General features: G+C 33.5%; 2 protein-coding genes across 5 annotated transcripts; both read right to left on the bottom strand.

The window, feature by feature from the left end:
- Window positions 1-2,368: 2,368 nt before the first annotated feature.
- On the bottom strand, window positions 2,369-3,468 carry LOC123210492. Its single transcript, XM_044628877.1, has one exon. The coding sequence runs from the start codon at window positions 3,316-3,318 to the stop codon at window positions 2,671-2,673; it is 648 nt and encodes a 215-aa protein (XP_044484812.1). The 5' UTR covers window positions 3,319-3,468; the 3' UTR covers window positions 2,369-2,670.
- Window positions 3,469-4,725: 1,257 nt separating this feature from the next.
- On the bottom strand, window positions 4,726-22,813 carry LOC123211685 (mediator of RNA polymerase II transcription subunit 15a-like). Of its 4 annotated transcripts, none has more exons than XM_044630508.1 (12): window positions 22,474-22,813; window positions 20,608-20,708; window positions 19,293-19,404; window positions 12,398-12,518; window positions 10,338-11,690; window positions 8,947-9,017; window positions 8,541-8,615; window positions 6,868-8,226; window positions 6,346-6,690; window positions 5,693-5,893; window positions 5,517-5,605; window positions 4,726-5,312 (listed from the first exon to the last, which is right to left on the bottom strand). In XM_044630508.1, the coding sequence occupies exons 1-12, from the start codon at window positions 22,558-22,560 to the stop codon at window positions 5,105-5,107; spliced, it is 4,122 nt and encodes a 1,373-aa protein (XP_044486443.1). In that variant the 5' UTR covers window positions 22,561-22,813; the 3' UTR covers window positions 4,726-5,104. The 4 variants fall into 4 exon arrangements, with proteins under 4 accessions (XP_044486443.1, XP_044486445.1, XP_044486446.1 ...); XM_044630510.1 differs by lacking the exons at window positions 19,293-19,404; window positions 20,608-20,708; window positions 22,474-22,813 and adding exons at window positions 12,886-12,997; window positions 14,220-14,343; window positions 15,941-16,096; XM_044630511.1 differs by lacking the exons at window positions 19,293-19,404; window positions 20,608-20,708; window positions 22,474-22,813 and adding exons at window positions 12,886-12,997; window positions 14,220-14,343; window positions 15,658-15,808.
- Between the last annotated feature and the right edge of the window lie 744 nt (window positions 22,814-23,557).

The raw sequence follows: 23,557 nt of genomic DNA, 5'->3' as shown, positions 1-23,557 counted from the left end.
AATCACATAATAATATATTATATATATATATAAAATTAGGAATTGGGTGAGAAATTATAATTTATATATTCAAAAGGGGAGGAAAAAGACAAATCCTGATGGAAAATGTTAAATAATTCAGGGACGTTTAGTTTGGGTAATGTTTGATTACTAAAATAGAAAGATTACCTTGAAGATAGATTACTTAGAAGATTACTAAGTATAAATGATTACTATGTTTGATAAAATTTGATAGGTATAAATAATTATTGTGTTTGGTTAAAGGTAATAAAAAATTACTAGTAAATTATTTTACTTAAATGCCTTTGAATATAATTATTTTTAAATATTTTTTATATTATTTATCATATTAATTAAAAATAAATTTATTTTTATCTCAAAAAATTAATAAATAATAATATAATTATAATAAACTTAAGATTACCTCAGTAATCTTTAAATACTTAAGGTGAAAGTGGTAATCAGATTACCACCTATATTACCTATCACATCAGCATTGGTAATAGAAGATTATTGTAATATTTTATTATTGACAAACCAAACAAGAGAATAAAAGATAACTTATCAAAATAATCACAAAATCCCCCAACCAAATGCACCCTCACGTGTAAGTTTGATAAATTTATCAAACGTTGCGTACTTGTTTATAAAGTAGTGGTGTCTTTTCAAGTGGGCATGGCAATTTGAAATTCTACCAGTCCCTTCGCGTGGAATTATCTAAGATTGTGGCATATGTGACCCCATCAAAACTACCTAATCATTTATTATTCAAGCAAAATTTAACAAAGGTCACGTGAAATTGAAAAACATGGAAAACTAAAAGGGGACACTTGATTGTGATATATATTGTGACATTGAACTACCTTTGTGTGAATGACACAAATACCCTTAAATGCGATAACACTCATAGGCTAACTGATTTAGTAGCACTACCAAATCAAGCTTTGTCCATCGCAAGCTCCATATCATAATTGGGCCTAGCTCAAAGCAAAATATTTTAATGCCATCGAATTAAATATATATATATTATTATATAATTAAATAATTTTAAATTAAAAATAAAATAACATATAAAAATATATATATATTTAAAATAAATATATATAATATTATTCATCAATTTTGTTTTGTGCAAAAATATATAAACCATTGAAGGAAAATACCAAGTTGACAGCAAAATTATTTTATAAAAAAACTGTCTCTAAAGTCCTATGTACAAACGCCTAATAGGTAATATAAATGTTAAAAAAAAAAATTTTATATATAAAAATGTATAAATTTAAATATTTTTTTAATAATATGTTAAAATAAAAATTTTAATTTTTATGATTATAAGATAAGTCATTAATTCAAAGTTTCTCTTATCTAATATGATTGGTTTTGATCAAATATAATGATTTGATTTAGATAAAATTTTTTGGTTGAAAAAAAATTTATACACAAAAGAATATAAATATATGTCTTTTTATCATATATTAAAATTAAAATATTGATTTATTTAATAATTTAAATATTATAGAATAAATTATTAAATTTAAAAATTAAAACACAGTTACTCCCGTCTTAAAAAAATATCCAACTTAGGTGGATTTAAAAAACACTCACGATCTTCATCGAGCCCATAAATCTTCAATCTCAATCCACTCTCATGCCGAAACGATCACTGTCAATTTCTCATTTTATGCATTAAATCCATTATTCAATCAAGCAATAATTTCAAACTTTGCTTACTCCAAGATCCAAGGTGGGGTTTTTTTTTTAATCCTTTGCCAACTGGAAATTTCCGTCCATTAGTTCTCTGCCGCAACTTTAAATACAACATTATTTGTCAACCGATTGCGCTAGTTGAATCCGTATTTGGTCATAAAAATCAATCTTTCATTTGACCCAAACAAGTCTGCTACCTCTAACAATTCAAACATCTCCAAAGCTTAGAAATTTAAATTAAATAGAAAATAGCCTTAAAAATTATAATTCACATAAATAAATCTTCTAAAATGAGTGAATCTCCCTTTCATATCTTATTTTCATTTACTTGCCATGAAAAAAATGATACCATATCTTATCCTATCTTATCTTATCTTCTTAACTTAATATATTTGAACTTCAATCCTAATCTAATCACAATACACTTAAATGTATTTTCTGATTTTATTTCAATAATAACAGATTCTATATTTTTATCTTGATTGAATTATTATCATTATAATTCACAATTTGATTCATGAACAATTCCAATTTATTTTTAATGTTAAATAACAAAACTCAGCGTTTTGATTAATCAGAGGGAGAAAGAAACTGTTTAATATTCTCACTTACTTTCCCAATGAATTCACAGGAAGAATCTAATGCTCATGGAAACCAGAAATTTTGCAGAGGCACTAAAAGTCGCGCCATCCATCGGGCACACAGAATTTAAATAAAAGAATAATTTCTCTCCGTACAATTTAAATAATTACCAAAACAATTAATATAATAGTATTTCTTTCACAACTCTTTACTGTGATACAGCTCTCCTCCGAACAGATCTTGCCTAACCTAAGTCAACTCAACAAAGAAAAGAAAGTTAATATTTAAAACAAAATTGACACGGCTTTACAGTTAAAGCACTGAGTCAACTCGTCTCCCACTCCACTAAACATTTGACAATCTCAAATCACGCTCAAACTTTCATAAATTTTCGGAGTTTTCAGCTTTTGACATGAAGTAGAATCGACTCGGTCTCGGCTCGAAAGCGGCTCGGCGGCGTTGGTGGTGAGACGACGGCCTTATTAGAGCAGACAATGATCTTTTGACCAACTCTCCTTCCACTCCTCCGATTCTCACGAGTGAGTTCGTCATCGCTGATCTCCTGTAGTTCAGTCTACCACTCGAGTGGTACGATGACGAAGAGGACGTCGTTTTGTGACTCTGATAATTGTTCGTTCTCCTGTGAAGAGCGCACCGGAAAGAGCCAGGGTGTGTCGTTGGAGAACACGCGCAGGTCCTCTTAGGAGTGTTGAACGCTTCAGCATTGCCTTTCTTTGTGACGATCTGTCGGGTAAATGAGATCGAACGGTTGGGAGAGATCGGACGGTTGTCGAGAGAAAACCGAACCGAGGACGAGGATCGATGGTGGTCCCTGTTATTGAAGTGGCCGTGGACGTGTCCGTACAGGCTGACACGTGTGGGAGAAGTGGCACGGGCGAAGAACGTGGAGGAGGAGCAAGAGGAGAAACTCGAAGAGGTTGATGAAGCGGAGGAGGAGAGTGGTGGTCTGCAAAAAGTCTGCAGATATGGACCGTTCGATTTATTCCTTGATGACGTTGATGTGGACATTTTTGCTTTAAGCACACTCACTAGAGAGAGGTTTTTTTTTTCCCTCAGCTTCGAATACTAATTTTGGCAAACTTAATGGAGAGGAAGGGAGGGTATTTATAGGTGGAGAGGATGAGACGGTGGGTGGAATATAGTTTATGAAAGGTAGAGGGGCAGTTGTTGAAGATGGTGGGTTTCGCGGGTTAGAATTTCTTTTTCTGGTTTGGAAAGGAAAAGGAAAACTGTCGGCCTGATTGTGCTAGGGTTTCACGCGCGTCTAGAGAGTGTAAAACAGACCAATAGGTTAAAATTTGTTATAAATTTATTTTAACAAAATATATAGACATAATAAAATATATAAAAGAAATAAAATAAAATCAGGTTATAAGAGAAAAATGTTTATAATTCCATCCAAATTAAAATTTTTAATGTTTTATTTATATTTATATAAGAAATATTATATATATAAAGTCTATTATTTTATTAAAAAATTAAAATTACATATCCAAAATTTATTTTAGAAAATGATTTTAAAAATAAATACTTATCAAATGCAATAATATCTGCACATAAAGAAGGTTAAAGTTTTCTAATTTGTAACTTTTCCTATATATATTAATATTTCACTATAGTAGAAAATTGATATATAAATTATAATTTCATATTTAATGTTTAAGAAATTCGCACTTCCTTCCTGGTCTTCTTTACTTTTGTCCCACTTACTATTTGTAAATTGGTGCAGTTAAGCTAAAAATGTCATTATATAGAATTTTATTTTTTAGAAATTTTAAATTATGATGGTAATTAATAATAATAATAATAATACTAATATTAATCAACAAAATCTTTATCATTTACGCACGCGCCGGAGTGAGAAATTAATAATAATAATAATAATACTAATAATAATAGCGTATCTGGAAGAACGGTACATTAGGCGCCCAAATTCGCGCCATTCATTAGTGATTTCCTGGGCGAATAGTTAAGTGCCAGGTATTGAATTAAAGTAGATAAGTTTTTCAGATCAACTGTCAGAATCTATTGTTACATCTGTCTGTTTTTTATTTACCAAACTACCCCTCCAATTTAGTATCCGTGACTTCAATCCAATCATGATTACAAATTTGTTAACGTTACGAAATTAATTATGATAACCGAAAAAGAAAGGCCCAAAGACTTCTCCCCAACCATGGTATAATCCATTCTCGAGGTGATCTCGTTCATTTGAAAACCCATCACATTTTAGTTACAAAAATAAATATATTAAAATAATTAATTTTTTCTTTTAATTTAAAAATTAATAATTTTTCTTACTTAAAATTTAAAAAATTACTTTTTTCACATTAAGATTTTCACATTAATTGTAAAATTCATAGGAATAGTGGACATTTGAGTCCATGTACTAGGAGTTACATCCACGATAACAAATTAAATAAAATAAATAATTTATTCTAAGATAAATATTATAACATAATCTCCCGCTAGAAATAAAATTATCACAGAAACAAAACCCCGGCCAGGCCAAACTGGCTTACACATTGAAGAAACTAATGGTTTGTAACTCTAAACTGATTGCTTCTTGAAAATATAATTGCTACAAACACATGCTACACAATCACAACACCATAATTACATATCATTATTCAAAACTTCTGCAACACACAAATATAGTTTTGTGCTCTTCTATGCTGCCATTTGTAACAAGCTGAAAACTGCTTCTTTAGCCACCATCATGGCCGAAGAAACTGGTGAATTTTGTATTATGCCTAATCAGCATAAATTTTTTGGTTTCAGTGTAGGAAGATGATCACGCAGTAGTCAAGCAGTTCTCCCAAGTCCCATATTTTGAGCTGAAACTGCCTCCACCGCTCTGCTGTGCATATTCAGATATCACAGCACGTGCACAGACATCCCAAGTCCTTGCTATCACCCCAAGGGTCATGGGTTGTGGAAGGCTTCTCAGAGATATGCTAAACCTTGACTTTGTCTTCACCGAAAGATCTTCATATTCCTTACTGTCAAAGCAAGCAGAACTCCCATGTCTCATATTTTTTCATTTAAAAAAAAAAAAGTTGGACATTAATCATGTCCTTCCAGTTACACTTGGTTAAAAAGTAGTTTTCGTGCAAATTCCAATTTATATGAGACACTTTCAATTACAATTTCAGTAGATGGGAATGGGTGATAATTTGCTAGAAGGAAATATGCCATTCACATACCTGACTTCAACTGGAAATCTGTCTAATAATATTGGGGAGCAATTGGGGTAATTTGCTGGAACAAGCAATCGCAATGGCTGAATAGGTGACTGCATAGCAAGAAAGAACATATAAATACAGAGGAAAGCATTATATTTATGGGTGGGACATCATCTCTGGAAGGTTCAAAAGCTTACCATTTGAGCTGAAGCATACTGTGATTTCAAGTTTGGACTGAGAGCCACTGCACTGAAAGAGCATTTGACAATAGTTCCTTCGCCCCCTTGAGAAGTGGCTTCAGCAGCAGTTGGATCAACATCTTCGTCACTGATATCAACCACCGTGTCTATAAGTAGCTGATTGATTTCCCTTATTTCCTCCACAAGAGCATTATTGACCTGCAGCAGATGCAAATAATTTTGTTATACTGAAGAGGGTGAAAAGGCACTAACAGAAGTTAGTACAAAGATCCGAAACATATCTTGCCTCACTTCACTACCAAGATATTTAATGCATTCAACTTTATGTGATAATTATGTTCACAATGAGCAAGGTTTGAATAAACAGCAATACACGTTATTTCATACGGCACTTGCTAAATGTATATATATGGAAATAGAGGAAAAAATTATTTTTTTGTCTTTATTATAAATAAAACTGCTAGAAGCTGCAAAATAAGATCTCCAAATACAATTACTTGATCAATAAAATAACACATCAACTATGATACATACGGTGCATAGAACTATCGCAAAAGAAAACAATCATGTAAACAAAAGGTTTTGTATGATACAATAAACAAATCAACTCAGCCAAAAATAACTGATTTACATAGAAACTAAGCATCTACCTCCATTCTTGGTCTTTTCATACTAGATATGGCAGTTGATTCCAGGTCAGATGTCTCAGAACCATTTAACTGCTTGAAACTATCATTCATATTGCCTGCCGATGAAACAACATTTAATGGCATGGCACTTGTGTAGCGCCTCATTTTCCTAGGTCCAGCCATTCCATCTAGCGTGATGAAATTTCTAGCTTGCAGACGACACTTGGTCATGGCAACCAAATCCTCACCAACTGCAGCTCTAGATCCATTACCCGGCGCCGATCCTGCTATTCTGTCCATCATACTCACAACTGAACCAATGTCACTGACAGATGCACTCAATGCTTTGGGTGACATTGATTTCACCTGAAAATTACATTTATGACTGTCATTCAAAAGAGATATAACTTCCATAAAATTGAATAGTTCTTTTTAAGTGAAGGAATATCTTTAAAAATCACAAAAATTAAGGGTGAAAAAACTAAGGTTGACTAATCACGAGCACCAAAAAATGGTGGTGCCAAGAATTAAGTTTGACCTTACCACTTTGATCAAGCGCTCAAGAGGCTGCTCTGTAACACTGTTCTTGACTGAAACAGCCGTCAAGGCATTACCATGAGTGCCATCTGGACCAGTAAACTCAGCAAGCAAAGGTGATGCTGATATTCCAGGAGTGCCAATTGCAAGAGATGGTGCGGCTGCTTGTGCATTAGAATTCTGTTGATGTGCAATATTTCCAGCATTTGCTAGGGAAGAAATACCAGAAATTGGTTTCTCAGAATCCCCAGGCATGGGTGATGGAGCCAAAGGTGTTGAAGGAGATGGCATGACAATAGGAGAGCTTGCAGATTGTAATGGGGTTCCAGTTTTATGGTGTGATGAAAGCAGATTCTGCTGGTCGACTTGTGGAGAAGAATGTTGTTGAATTTGAGGGGATGCAGCCTGAAGGATTTGGGCAGAAGGAATAGGAAATGTAGTTCCTGCTTTCAACTGTTGATGGTGATAGGCAGGGCGCTGGCTTGATGACAGATGTTGCTGAGAGCCTGCAGGCTTAACACCCATCCCCTGTCGCAAATTCATGTCATTCGCATCATTTATCTGATGCAGCTGTGGTATTTGATGTGTCTGCATCTGCTGCTTTGCTTGCTGGTGCAACTGTGGTGGCTGCTGTTGCTTCTGCATTATTTGATGATGTATCTGGTGCTGCTGCATTTGTTGTTTGAGCTGTTGTGACTGCAGCATTTGTTGCTCCTGCTGTTGTTTCATTTGCTGATGTTGTAGCATATTTGAATTTGATTGTAGGGAATTAATATTTGACTGCAGCATATTAACTCCACTTTGTGATGACAAAGTGTTAATGTTTGCTTGTTGTTGAGGAGTGCTCACAGAATTTTGTTGTAGAGATCCAATAGATACATGTAAAGAGTTCAGTGAATTTCCTTGTCCTGAATCCAAATTGGTAACTGGCAGCAAGGAATTTAACATGTTCTGTGATGCTGTTGAGAACCCCGAAATAGAAGGCATAGAATTATGCTGCATAATTGCCATATTGTTCTGTGGCATTGTTCCAACAGAACCTTGTAAGTTCATTGATGGCATCTGTGTGTTCATTTGATTGTCATGGGGCTGAACTTGAGTAACTTGTGATTGTGGCTGCTGCATGGCATGCAAAGGAGGTGTGGGAAGTTGCCCTGGTTGCAGTGAAGAAACAGGCTTCCTGAGCCTATTTGTATTTATAAAATTGATTATCTGCTTCTCATAGATACCCAACTTTTCCTTAATATTCTGTCGGATATTATTTTTTGACACCTGCAAGAATGTTATAATATGCTCCAACATAGTCTTAAAATTTTTCAGTTTATCAAGCTGCTCTGACTTTGGTTGTTGAGGAAGAGAATCATGCTGCCAAGCACAGAGAACACCAGTTTACAGGAAAGACCCACAATTCAAAAAATGGAAAAAATAACATTTTAACAAAATATTTGAGTCAAACTTTGGTTCAAAAGATAATTGTTCTCTTAATTTAAAAATCCTAAGGGGGAGAGGCTTGGTTGATATATGCAAAAGATCTACTTACAAAAACAGTTTAGTTAAATTTGATAAGCAAATGACACCTAAAGATCTATGCTATTAACTCCTGAACTAAGTTGAAATCTCAGTAAAGCATATGGTTAGGCATAAAGTTTCAAGGAAATATAAAAAAAAGGAACATTTACCAGCTGCAATTTAGTAGCAATTTTCTGATACATTTCCTTTAATTCGGGTAAATACGTCTCCTTCATGGTTTTAATCTGCATAGTAAAGATTTTGCACGACAACATTGTTAGGTTCATCATTTTTTTCAGGTTCCATAGCTACAAAAAAATAAGTAGTCACATATAAATACTTGTCACAGTGACTAAATAGATAAAAATGAGTTATTGAGAATTCTCTCCCAACGGTAAAATCATTGTTTCTAATTAGGTGTTCCTATTGTGCCAGCTACTAAAATCATACCAAGTGGACTGTGGTTATTTCCAATCCAAAATTTAAACCCCAATCAAAACCTATGTTCACACCTTAAATATTTTCTTTCAAGTATATGATTAAACTTCATCTAAGGGGCATGACAAAACATAGTACCTTTTGATATAACTCCTCTTGCCAATCACCACCATTTGCTTGTCCAGTCTGGGCTGAGGAATCTAGAGATGCTAACACCATAAAAATTGTGTATATGTAAGTTAAACGGGAACTGGATACAAGGAAAAATACTGGGAGAAACGTGGGTCAGACTCAGGTCACCACAGATCCAGCAAAAGGAAAATTAGTATGATTATTCATGCACTATACAGTTAAATGATCAGAAAACACTCCAATGAAGAAATCATGCTCCACACAAAATTCCAATAGCGTAAGCCAAATGTGACATGGGATTGACAGGAACATAAAAATCACATCACAGGCAAATAGGTAATTCATAAGATATGAATGAACCAAGGAGTACAATAACATAATGTTGATGTCAGACAACTTTAAGTTGTTTGACTGTCCTTGTTTAGAGTCACAATTATTTTCCTGTTTTAATTTTGATAATTAGATTAACTTAGATTAGTTAACTTTGGGTTTTTTAATTGAATCTTCCTCTTTGACAAGGAATTTTGGTTTACTAAGGAATTTTATTTATCTTATTTGAATAGTATTAGGAATAGTCTACCATAAATAGGGTCATTATGTAATAAGTTATTCATGATTTATCATTATATATTTTTTTAATTCCCTTTGGAATTTCTTTTGTCGTGGATTTAACATCCCTAAGAAAGCTAACCAGAAAACAATTAGTCCAACCAAAGATTACGGCGTCAATTTCTCCACAACAGGAATAAACACAAAGACAGCATTTATGCATTCTTCCCACAAGAAAGATGATAATTCAGCTGTACTGCTTCTCACAATCAACCACATATGCCATAATCCATAGACACTCAATCAGGTAAATTACAAAGTCTTGAGTCAGGGAGAAATCTGATCAAAAGGAATTATAAATATTTTCTTCTATTGCATTGTTATTCATGAGGTGTAAATGCCAAGATTAAAGGGTAAACATGTTGAAGTGTCAACTCACACACTTGAAAATTTAAATTCAAACTGCATGTCTCAATGTAAGCAACTCTAGAAGTGAATACATCCAAAGTCATTAGCTTGGTATTCAAACTACAGACAACTAGAAGTGATAAGCAAAAATATGTTAGTGCATGACCCCATGGTAAGGGTGATGCGTAACAGAGCCAACCATAGTAGTCTCTAAAGAACTTTCAAAATTTGACCAAGATGAAAAATGTCATTAGCTTAGCAAGAAATGAAACACAAATTAGAACATTCCTTTGATAATACATACTTGCAACTAATCACATGTAAAGTCATAACAAAAATCTTGTCAACCAAATTCTACCATAATAATCTTTAAGAAGAAAGCTCAAACAAGGCACAGTTGTTAAAAAAATATGACTAAGAGCATATATGAAACAACATACTTGATGATGGTTCTGTAAGGGTTCTTTGTGATTGATACATCTGCTTTTGCTGATCCATAATATTCTGAGGTTGAAGCAAGGAACCTGATGCTTGACTTGATGCCTGAAGCCTTTGCTGCATGTTTGGCTGTAATTGATTAGGTTGTTGCAAACCCAACTGCTGTTGCAACTGTGCAGGCTGTGATTGCATCTGTGACATTGATTGCTGCAGTGGCTGTTGCAATTGCGACTGTTGCCCTTGATTTAATAATAAAGGTGCACTCTGCTGGCTTGGTTGCTGCAATGGAACCTTGGGTTGTTGTATCACATGCACAGCGCGCTGATTACTTTGCATGCTTGAGTTTCCAGACTGATTACCAAGTAACTGTTGCTGCTGCTGTGGCTGTAATCCTGAAACATTACTTTGTGGGCCCAATTGTTGATGATGCATACTTGAGAGGTTTTGCTGAGCCAACAACTGCTGCTGCTGTTGTTGCTGCTGCTGCATATTTGGAAGATTACTCTTCTGCCCTAGCAACCTCTGTTGTTGTTGTTGCTGGATATCACTAACACTATTTTTTTGGCCCATCAACTGATTCTGCTGCATGTTTGAAGCATTTGAAGGTTGACCCATTAGGTGCTGCTGTTGCAGAGGCATCATTGATGGCTGTGTCATTGGTGTTTGCTGTTGATGAATACCCACAGGCTGTTGTTGCTGTTGCTGCGGCCTAAGGACTGATTGCTGGGGCAACTGAATCATGGATTGTGTTGACAGTTGAACAGATGACTGCTGGTTCTGCTGAATACCAGAGAGAGGGGCCGATTGAACAACAGAAGGTTGCATAACAGACGATGATTGCATACCAGACTGCTGAGAAGATTGCAACTGATTAGGCTGTAATATGTTTGGCTGCTGCAGTGGCATGTGAGGTTGCATCAGTGAGTGTGGATGATTTCCTTGCTGCAGCTTTTGCTGCAGATATTGTTGTTGAATCTGCTGCTGGTACATAAACTGTTGTGGGTTCTGGGATTGTTGTTGTTGCTGAGGGGGAAGAACCTGTTGCCTTCCTTGCATTTGCCTCTGGGAATTGGCAAAGAGATTGGAGGGCAACCCTTGCCCTGTTGAAGATACTGTGTTCTGTGAAACACCAGATATATTTTGAATGTTGGAATTTTGGTTCACAACACTGGGGATTGGAGCCTGCGTTGAACCAGAGACCGAAGGAGGAGCAGATGGTAATCCAGAAGAACCTGGGACTCCAGTTGATGTCATGTTATTCTGAATGTTCTGGGATAACAATTGTTGGCGTTGTTGACTCTGATTAGCTGACATTGGGGTAGGAAGCGATTGCCCTTGGTTTTGCATGCCAGTCCCTATTTAAAATAGGAAAACCAATAGAATATTAAAATAGACAAGTTCAGAGGGAAAAACAAAACCAAAAAAGCAGGTAATAAATAATTAAAAGAGTCATTTGAACACCAAGGAGAAAGAAATGGTTTTTAGATGAATTTATATTCAGAGTAGACAAGGAGTTTACCATTAACAGGGAAGAAATTCTCTAGGTTTGGGGGCAGGGCAGAGTAGAGGAGGGAGGGGAAAAAATAACAGAAATTTGTATTTCACCTGCCCCTAGCTATGTTTTGGCCAAATCACACAGCACCCTCCTGATTTGAAAACTTATCAAATCACTCCATGGTATTATTATTAATTTTTTTTTATGGCAGGTTCAATTACATACTACCATTGCCCATCTTGTTATTTTGTTATCAATACAGAGTCTTTCATATTCTACAAAAAGGAAATAAACAATCAGTTATAGTGAATAATACATATGTAATATGTTAAACAACCCTAAATATGTTAAGTGTAGTATCTAGTGTGGTATCTACTTAAGACCTTAAGCATTTGGTTGCATTTTGTTATTAATTGCATTACCGTAATTGAGATGATTATTCATGCATTAATGACATGTTTGAATATATTTCACCAACTCTACAAGCCACAAAGACTGATGGGATAGATCAACTTGCGAGCAAAGTTTTCCGTGTCTTAAGGGAAAAATTCTCATGAATGGTATTACCTTGATCCAGTGGTTTGTTGCTGTTACCAGTGGTACTGGATGGCAATGAATTAGGCATAGGATTTTGAGATTTTGACTCCATTGAAAGCATCTTCAAAGATATTTTCCGCAAATAATCTGACTGAAATTTGAGATAAATATAAAATTTCAATCTCATGGTACTTTAAGTTCCAAAACTCCCACACACACCCAAAACAATGACCTAATGGTGCGAATCCGCTATTAAACATAAACAAATAAATAAATAAAAGAAATGATATAAAGGCTAACAAATAAAATGAACGAGGCTCAACATGGTTAGAATATCTTCCTTGGATATCTTCATGCTGTGATGACAGGTAAAAGATATAAAAGAAATGATGAAATTTGAAAAGAAGGGATAATATGACTAGAATGAAAATGAAGTGCATATATATGGAAATAGGCTTTTTTATTTTATTTTTCTGTATAGATTAATGAACATTATAGAATTCAGATCAAAATTTTACCTGACTTGTAGCAGCAGTATATATTTTCTCCTCAAACCTCTCAGCAATTTTTTTGAGCTCATTTAATCCCTCTTGACCAGAAAAAGGAAGATGCCTCTTTAGTGTATCCATACTATGCAAAACAAAACATAAGCGAGTTGCTGACCATGTAAGTATTGTCCTTACCGTGAAAAACTTTATTTGGTAATCCATATTGCAATGTAACACTTAAACCATGAAAGAGATTTTGGCAAAACCACCAACTTGAAACTAACCTTAATTTTCCATAATTTATATAAATTAAAACAATATATCTCCTAACAGCTTACTCTTTCATGCAATAAAGAAGCAAGGAATATTAATCCAATCACTGTTGAGAATGAAATTGTACGTTGTATGCTCACAAATATCAGTTGCGAACAAGGAACATTCTTCCAAAGCAACTGGCAAAACTAACAGTCATATGCTAACTCAATGACTCAAAAGATATTCAGCTTCCCATTTCTATCACAATTTTAGTTTCAACCTCATACTGTTGCTGCCATAAAATAGAGTAGATATTAATGAAGTGGAGTTATCATGATCCTCCATGGAAAAGAGTCTGGAGTAAATAAATATCTATTTATGTTCAAAAGAATGGACTTAATAATGGCATAAGCCATCACATGAGACCACATAATTCTAGAACAATTAACTCTGTCACAAGCAAAATGGTGACACATCAATATGTGGTCTACAAAATTCCATTTTAAAATACCTTAAATCCTTTTATTTGTAGTGGAACATTTTTTACACTCTGGTTTCCACATTAACTCAATAGAAGTAGACATTAACATTAAGGAATTATTAAGCACAAAACATCTTTTGCTATAAATGACCTGTTATTTCTCTATAGCTCAGTTACAATGGTACTTCAAACTATAATTTTTGAGACAAGAATGTATTCTCATGGAACATCATTCAAAATGATTCCTTTGAAAAAAGAAGAAGATTCAAATGATGTAGTAGTCCAGAATGACAGAGTGCATTTATCCCTATCAGATGAATTTGACACCCAGGTTTATATTTACAATTCACAGACTGGCCCCCTTTCTGCTGGCTGATCCATGCTTAGATTCTGAATGTTCACATGCCCAACTTAAAAAAACTTGTCAACAACAGATAAAGATCATGATGGTGGTCTCACTAAACTAGTGACTGATTTCTAACCCTTTTCTCTTTCTTGTTTATTTGTAAGAACTTCATTAACCATACAAATCACTACAATTGCATAGGGGATCCAATGCACATTGCAAAACTGAGAGTGTTTTTTAAGTAACAGATTATGGCAGGGAAAGAAAGAAAAAGACACATACATCTTGTTGACAATTCTTTGTCGTGACTCAGGCGGCAACTGATTTCTCCAATCGCCAGCATCCATAACAGGTTCACCACCTTGAGGAGTAAGCCTCCAATTATTGGTATCCATCAAATTCTAACCTAAAAATAAAGTAACAAACATTAAATAAAATTAAAAACCATTACAAAATACACACGTAAAGAAGAAAAGGAATGAACCTTAAATTAGGGTGACAAAAGTAAACATCGAAAGTGATTCTTGGGTTAGAAATACAATATAAGTTTCTCCACATAAGAGCAAACCCTTTTATGAAGGATCCACTGTTTCCTAATACATAATAAATGCATATAAAAACAAAAAACACAAACAATGGTACACAGCCTTCAGTTCAAAACAGTGAATAAAAGACAACCAATCCAAGCACAGCCCAAAATGTAATTTGTGGTCTATGTCAACCCAAGTCTAACTAAAATAATAACAATAGAGACCTAACCCGTCCAATAATCATCATGGGTTAGGTGGGCCATAGATCAGTTTGGTTGAATATGCATCCATATTAATAAACTAAAAAAATATTAACAAAAGAAAGGTATAGCGCTAATATTTGGCTAATTCTTCCAAGTTAAAAATTTCTTGAAGTTTTCTAATGCAAAATGCACAGAAAGATAAAGCTATGGCTAAATTAAAATTTTTCTTCTCCATTCTATTGTTTCATTATGTACTGTTGTATACAACAAGGTGCATAACTATACACCTGACACCTCATTTCATAACCACTACCTGAAACCTTGTTTCATAACCACTACATATACAATATGAAATCTAGCAAACTTTGCCAATAGAGCCGAAATACTTAATCCTTACTGAAGCCAATGCTGTTGAGCATACCATAATTATGCACTAGCAGCTTGGTACAAGCCAAGCAATAATTACAATAATGACAATAAGTCACAGCATACATATTTGATTCTACTAAACGTTATGGTTAGCTAGCCTTTATGGTAACATAGCTTCCTTGTTCTGGACTAACTTTCTCGTTTCACCCAATCATTCATTCAGAGGCAGTTATTTAAAAACCCTCAGCTTCACTGCGTTTACAAATCAAGATCCAGCCTAACCCAATCCCTTTTAATAAATAACAACCTTCTGAACCTAAAAAACATTAATTTATTACAAAAAATCTTATCTGAACCCTGTGTAATGTTTTCCGTAAAAGCTTACCGGGGACGATTTTCTCACAGGTAAACTGATATTCTGTAACTTATTTAAGAGAGATTAAAAAAAAAAAAAGAACATGGGTCTGTTTGTTTCATAGGAAAATTTAAGATTTTCCTATAAAATAAGAAACTTCAAGCTTGTGAATTCCCACAAACGAAAAATAAAATAAAATAACACACTCGCAAAAGACAAATAAATGCCCATATGAAAAATAACCAAAAGGAAGCAATTTTCACCATAATATGTGGTAACAAACACGAAAACTAATTCACCCGATTCTCAACACCGATCCATCCATCAATTAAACAATTTTGATCCTTCCAAAACATAAAATTAAATATTCTATTTAAGAATAAGTTATTTGAGCTCGAATTGACTACAAATTCATACCAAAAAATACAAAAAAAAATTCTTGTCAGTTATCGGTGGGATTCGGTTATCTATAATTTTCGGCAAAAAAATTACAGGGATATAAAAAGGTGAAGGTAAAGAAATTTTAAGAAAAAAAGAAAGATGCACCTGTGAATGGTAGTTACTTGTGTGAGTTTATTTCTCTCTCCTTGTTATTCTCTTGTCGAGAAAGCAAGAGAGAAAGATGAAAGTTGAATAAGAGAAGGAGAGGATCAAGACAGGTGTAGGTGTTGGACCCTAAGTGAAAAAAGTAACTTGTTTTGTTAATATTCCCCATTTATATCTAATCTCGTTGATCCTTCTTGCTCTTACTGGTCCTCATTTATATCTTATCTCCGTCCAAACTGAAACGATTATTTTTAAATTTTTTGTTTTCAAAATATTCATTTATAGATTCTTCAAACCTGTGGGAAATAGACTTTAGAAAATCTTCCAAAACCATTTCATTTATTAGAAAATATAATTCTTAAAAATAATAATAATTAATAATTTTAAATTAAATATAAAAATTTTATATTATCAAATCATGCTAACATGAAAAATCCAAATATAAAGGAGCTGATAGAAAGGCTATTCTCGACACAAGGATAGTTCGTAATCAAATTACAATTTAAGCAATGAGTATCCCATGAAATGGAAGGGCTTAAAAGATTGTGAAACAAGTTGATAACCTGAATGTGAACTTTGACAACTCAAAACGAGCTGGGAACCTGAAACATGAATTTTGGCACTTTCAGAATAAGATTCAAGAGTTTCATGATACGCTTGACACAAGACTATATATGACCCAATTCTTGATCTGAAGGCTTAACATAAACATAGACTCAGAATTATAAGAGAATGTGCCGAAAAATCTTTTTAGAAGCTCCTAAAATATCCTATCACTAAACATGCATCTGAATCATGCCAACTCTTATAAGGCAAATCCTAATCATTCGCTTGGATGGATTTGTATGAATTTCAACCTCTAGATTTCTTTATAGAATTGTATAAATAGTTAGCTTTATTAATATAGTTCATTCACTTTTCGAACATTGTAGCAATACAATACAATTATCTCTCCATCTTATGTTATTTTTTGTTTTTTTTAATATATTTTTTATAATTTCTTTGAGACTTTCTGAGCTGTCTCCATACTTCGTAGAGATAATTTATCCCAATTTTGTAATGAAAATCTTGTAAATGCATAGCTGTCCTAAAAATTCCATTCAATTCATGCCCATAAATTTTGGAAATGCATACCTGTCTGTCAAGGCTCCAATTTCAGTTCCTATATGTTAGGAACCGGCCGGTTCCAATTTTGGTTCTCATTTTTTCAGTAAAATACCCAGACCCATTCACCCTTGGGTCTAGTATTTCCTATCTTATCCACTACAACCCGACAGTAAAAGATAGATACATACAAAATTTAGTTTAGACCAACTAAAACTGCTTTTGGTTACCTTAAATCAACGTTTTGATAACCCCAAGGTACTTTTCATAGAGCTAAAAGCACTTCCGAAAACCTACTTGACCAAATACAAGTGCTGCAGTCAATCAAACATTCAACGCATTAAAGCACTCCCAAATACACATCCCATCTATTCACATTTATTTAGTTTTAGCTTTGAAACTAAAAATCAAGATATCGAAACTATTTATGCCTACAAACAAGTCCATATATGCAGTAAATCCATAATGCTTCTCCAAGGCCTCCAACATTGTCTTAACATTTCCAGCTTGTCCAACTCGAAGACCACACATTCAAGCTGGCAAAAAACCAATATAATGCATAATAAGAGAATGCATCAGCGTATAAAAATGAAATGATGGTGGCAGCATATCAGAAGTTATATCATATAATGCCACATTGAAATTTCAAGCACAGGATCAAAACGCTGCTTTTTTAAAGAAAAAACGAATTATGACACAATTTGTGGACTATTCAATTGCCTTGATTTGAATATTTAAAATTATTCTTCCAAGTTGCAATATTTGTGTCATATGTGATTTTTAACCTTTAAAGTGTATTTAATTATACCTCTACTAAATGTACACAATATACACATATCATGAATTATATCTCTAAAATCAACATATTGTAGTCAATTGAGTTAGAAATCACAAGTGGAATATACTACGTTAGCACCCTAGCCATGAAGGTCTGCTACAGGAACTGTTAGGACAGAAAATCAGAGCACAAGAGGACCACTACAGGAGAATAGAATTTTGGAGCTTTTCCCATCAATTGGAGTGGCCATGTGGCTGAATGTTATTGGAAACTTGAGCAAAAATTGTTAGCAGATGGAAATAAATGGGACTGGAAGAGAATTGTGTGACAGAGAGATCTAGACTGTTATTTTTTAGTATTGTTACTCTTAGGAGAAGACTGGCCTCTCTACAGCCAGAAATGTTTTTGGTTCATGGAGTTAATTTTCATTGTAACTCCATGAACCAAGAACATTCATTGACTCATTTGTGAGTTTTCTTGAGTTTATTTTTCGCCTGCATTGCTGAGGTGTGGATTGACATTTGGAGGTTGTGGTGAGCTTTGAATGATTTTACTTATCAAATCATTCTTATTTGAAAACTTATCAAATCACTCCATGGTATTATTATTATTATTTTTTATGGCAGGTTCAATTACATACTGCCATTGCCTATCTTGTTATTTTGTTATCAATACAGAGTTTTTCATATTCTACAAAAAGGAAATAAACAATCAGTTATAGTGAATAATACATATATAATATGTTAAACAACCCTAAATATGTTAAGTGTAGTATCTAGTGTGGTATCTACTTAAGACCTTAAGCATTTGGTTGCATTTTGTTATTAATTGCATTACCGTAATTGAGATGATTATTCATGCATTAATGACATGTTTGAATATATTTCACCAACTCTACAAGCCACAAAGACTGATGGGATAGATCAACTTGCGAGCAAAGTTTTCTGTGTCTTAAGGGAAAAATTCTCATGAATGGTATTACCTTGATCCAGTGGTTTGTTGCTGTTACCAGTGGTACTGGATGGCAATGAATTAGGCATAGGATTTTGAGATTTTGACTCCATTGAAAGCATCTTCAAAGATAGTTTCCGCAAATAAACTGACTGAAATTTGAGATAAATATAAAATTTCAATCTCATGGTACTTTAAGTTCCAAAACTCCCACACACACCCAAAACAATGACCTAATGGTGCGAATCCACTATTAAACATAAACAAATAAATAAATAAAAGAAATGATATAAAGGCTAACAAATAAAATGAACGAGGCTCAACATGGTTAGAATATCTTCCTTGGATATCTTCATGCTGTGATGACAGGTAAAAGATATAAAAGAAATTATGAAATTTGAAAAGAAGGGATAATATGACTAGAATGAAAATGAAGTGCATATATATGGAAATAGGCTTTTTTATTTTATTTTTCTGTATAGATTAATGAACATTATAGAATTCAGATCAAAATTTTACCAGACTTGTAGCAGCAGTATATATTTTCTCCTCAAACCTTTCAGCAATTTTTTTGAGCTCATCTAATCCCTCTTGACCAGAAAAAGGAAGATGCCTCTTTAGTGTATCCATACTATGCAAAACAAAACATAAGCGAGTTGCTGACCATGTAAGTATTGTCCTTACCGTGAAAAACTTTATTTGGTAATCCATATTGCAATGTAACACTTAAACCATGAAAGAGATTTTGGCAAAACCACCAACTTGAAACTAACCTTAATTTTCCATAATTTATATAAATTAAAACAATATATCTCCTAACAGCTTACTCTTTCATGCAATAAAGAAGCAAGGAATATTAATCCAATCACTGTTGGAATGAAATTGTAGGTTGTATGCTCACAAATATCAGTTGCGAACAAGGAACATTCTTCCAAAGCAACTGGCAAAACTAACAGTCATAGGCTAACTCAATGACTCAAAAGATATTCAGCTTCCCATTTCTATCACAATTTTAGTTTCAACCTCATACTGTTGCTGCCATAAAATAGAGTAGATATTAACGAAGTGGAGTTATCATGATCCTCCGTGGAAAATATCTAATTATGTTCAAACGAATGGACTTAATAATGACATAAGCCATCACATGAGACCACATAATTCTAGAACAATTAACTCTGTCACAAGCAAAATGGTGACACATCAATATGTGGTTTACAAAATTCCATTTTAAAATACCTTAAATCCTTTTATTTGTAGTGGAACATTTTTTACACTCTGGTTTCCACATTAACTCAATAGAAGTAGACATTAACGTTAAGGAATTATTAAGCACGAAACATCTTTTGCTATGAATGACCTGTTATTTCTCTATAGCTCAGTTACAACGGTACTTCAAACTATAATTTTTGAGACAAGAATGTATTCTCATGGAACATCATTCAAAATGATTCCTTTGAAAAAAAAAGAAGATTCAAATGACGTAGTAGTCCAGAATGACAGAGTGCATTTATCCCTATCAGATGAATTTGACACCCAGGCTTATATTTACAATTCACAGACTGGCCCCCTCTCTGCTGGCTGATCCATGCTTAGATTCTGAATGTTCACATGCCCAACTTAAAAAAACTTGTCAACAACAGATAAAGATCATGATGGTGGTCTCACTAAACTAGTGACTGATTTCTAACCCTTTTCTCTTTCTTGTTTATTTGTAAGAACTTCATTAACCATACAAATCACTACAATTGCATAGGGGATCCAATGCACATTGCAAAACTGAGAGTGTTTTTTAAGTAACAGATTATGGCAGGGAGAGAAAGAAAAAGATACATACATCTTGTTGACAATTCTTTGTCGTGAATCAGGCGGCAACTGATTTTTCCAATCGCCTGCATCGACAACAGCTGCTCCAGCAGGGTGAGCAGCCATCAAAAACTAACTCCCCCAAGGAAATAGAGATAAACAAGTGAAAGAAAACAGATCTTATTATAACAGTTTTGAATTTAACGACAAACCAACACAATTATTAACAGATAAATAACTTATAAATAGAAAAAAATCCCTTCAGCACAAAACATTACGTTACGGGAAATTAATCTGAGCATAGCCCAACATGTACTTTATATTATTTAAGGCACGCCCAACCAAAATAGTTAACTAAAAGATAAAAAATTCCTGACAATTAATATTGCTAAACTAGGCCATTGATACACTAGGTCAAATTTGCTCCCATAATATCATAAATAAACATTCCACACAAAATATGTTAACTGGCAGTGACAGAGTACCTTGAAAATCAGGAGGAAAAACTGAAAAAGAAGAAACAAAAGAATAGAGGTTTTGTACCAACTTTTGGCTGATTCTTCCCTATTAATAATTTTGGTGAGCAATCAATGTCATGGTTAAGTTCATTATTTCAATCAACATTGAAGTAAAAGCTTTCCAAGTAAATGCTTTGCCCACACTAAACTTGTGGTTTGACAACTTGGGATATTAACACCATGTTGGTCAATCTACAAAATAGATAAAGTCTTTTACACTAAAACTAACAATCATTCACTCCAATAATCACTTGAAATATTCACACAGAACTAATAACCAAATGGAATTGCCAATGGTTTCATCACTCCAAACTTGATGTAAAACAATTTTCTACCTTCTTAATTGATTTTCCTAGTATAATAATAATCATCTAATTAATTAAGGAATACTTAATTAAAAATATTGATTATAGTGTGCGTTAGTTTCCTTTTTCATTAGGAATTTTCTAATATGTCTTTTTCAATAATGCTTTACAATATTTTGCATGGAAATTTATTTTATTCAACCTTTTTCTCATGGATTCAAAAAATCTCTTGTACACCTATATGGATTTAAAAGTTACCACAAAAGGAATAGAGTTTTGTTTGTAAGTTGTAACTTTGATGCTAGAATATATGTAGTGCTTACCAATTCAACAAGGTATACGAAACCTTCCTCTACTACTAATTTTCAAACTTGGAATTGATAAACACTAGATAAGATTTAGTATGGTAGAATGAACCATAAACAACACTTGAATTCACAAGTGACTCTCAAATCCATAAGAGGTTTTCCAACCCACAAGAAATCCTCAACATTTACACTGGACTTTCTTCCAAGAAACTCTCCTACATCAAATGTCATTCCGTAAGTTAGGGTTTATCTAATGATCTTGTGAGCCTTTTAGCCATCATGCTCCAATCCAAGCAATTATCACAGTACAGCTTTATTTACAGCACATCTTTCAAAACAAATATCTACAGTTAGTTAGCTCTAACTTTCCCAATACCAAAAATTCTCATCTAAGATCCTGAAAGGAGTTTCCATGAGAACTCAATGCATAATAACATCTAAACCCCAGAGCACTCACTAATCCAATAAAGGTCCATACATAAAGTTATAAATCCAACATCATCCTCGCTACTTTCCTTTTGTTAAACAAGAATTCCATTGCCATATTCAAGAAATCAAATAAATATATATATACTTGTTTCGGAGGAAAATTTTGGGTTTTTCTTGGGAAAAACAGGAACTTTAACCTTGAAAATAACCATAAATAAGAGTATCTGAGACACAAACATAATTAAACGAATACTCAGATAGAAAGATTACAAGGACACGTTTCGCGGCAAAAATTAGTGAAAAAAATTAGAAAAAATAAATATCCGAATAAGAGTACCTGATTATGGATAGCAGTTGAACGGGATGGTTTGGTAATTTTCTTAGATTTCTCACTGGGACGAAAAGGCTTTCCTGGCACTCCCATCCTTCTTTGCTTTGTTTGCTCTTAGAGGCGACTGAAATGAGAAGAAGAAACAGAACTTTATGCAAAATATTTTCACGTTGTGGCGTAACTGGAGTTTTAGACTTGGTAAATACTTTCGCCAATTATATTCTTGCAGGACATTTTCGCACATCCTCATAGTTTAAAATATGACGAAAAGCACCCTAAAAATAGAGGTTTATTGTCAATATACACATCTTAAGGGTTTCACAAAGCGTAACACTTATTTCTAAATATAAACAATATTAAAACTTCAAAAAAAATTTGTTAATTCATTTATTTCAAATTACAACAAAAAATCAATAAATTAATATGTAATTGAGTGGCATAGAATATATATAAAATAATATAATCGAAAATTGAAAATGTTAATAATGTGCATATTTATTAAAAAAAATGGTGTTTTAGTTAGAATAAGGATATTATAATCTTAATAATTTTTAATTTAAAAAAAAAAGAAATAAACCTTATAAGGGAGACAACATAATTCGGTACTCGCCCAACCTAATTAAAATTATTTATTAAACCAAACATATGAAATACTGATAAATGAAAACAGAGGAGAAAGAAAAACAACACAATTTACAATGATTCTGATTATGACATCCACTATGGGGCGTGGGCGTAGCAAAAGAGTCCAGAGTTTTTATTTTCTTAAATTCTCTCCATTTGTGCCTCACTTTTTGATTACTTCTTGGCCAAGGAACTTATTCTCACCCCCCACGCCAAGTATGCCAGATTGAGATCCACTATGGGCCGTACAAAAGAATCCAGAGTTTTTCCCCCCCCCCCCCCCCCCCCCCCCCCCCCCCCCCGGTCCAAAAGTGTGTTGTTTTCCCAAATTTTCTTTTTTTAGTTTTAAAAATTTTAATACTTATTTATGAGTGATTAAAATTAACGATAATAAAGATAAAATTGTTATTTTATCTTTAATATTAAAAATAAACTAAAATATAATTTTTTTTCTCAAAACTTTAAA

This window comes from Mangifera indica, chromosome 3, assembly GCF_011075055.1.
Source record: "Mangifera indica cultivar Alphonso chromosome 3, CATAS_Mindica_2.1, whole genome shotgun sequence".
Taxonomy (NCBI): Eukaryota; Viridiplantae; Streptophyta; class Magnoliopsida; order Sapindales; family Anacardiaceae; genus Mangifera; species Mangifera indica.
Note: the sequence above shows the minus strand (reverse complement) of the source record. Positions and strands in the feature narration are given on the sequence as shown.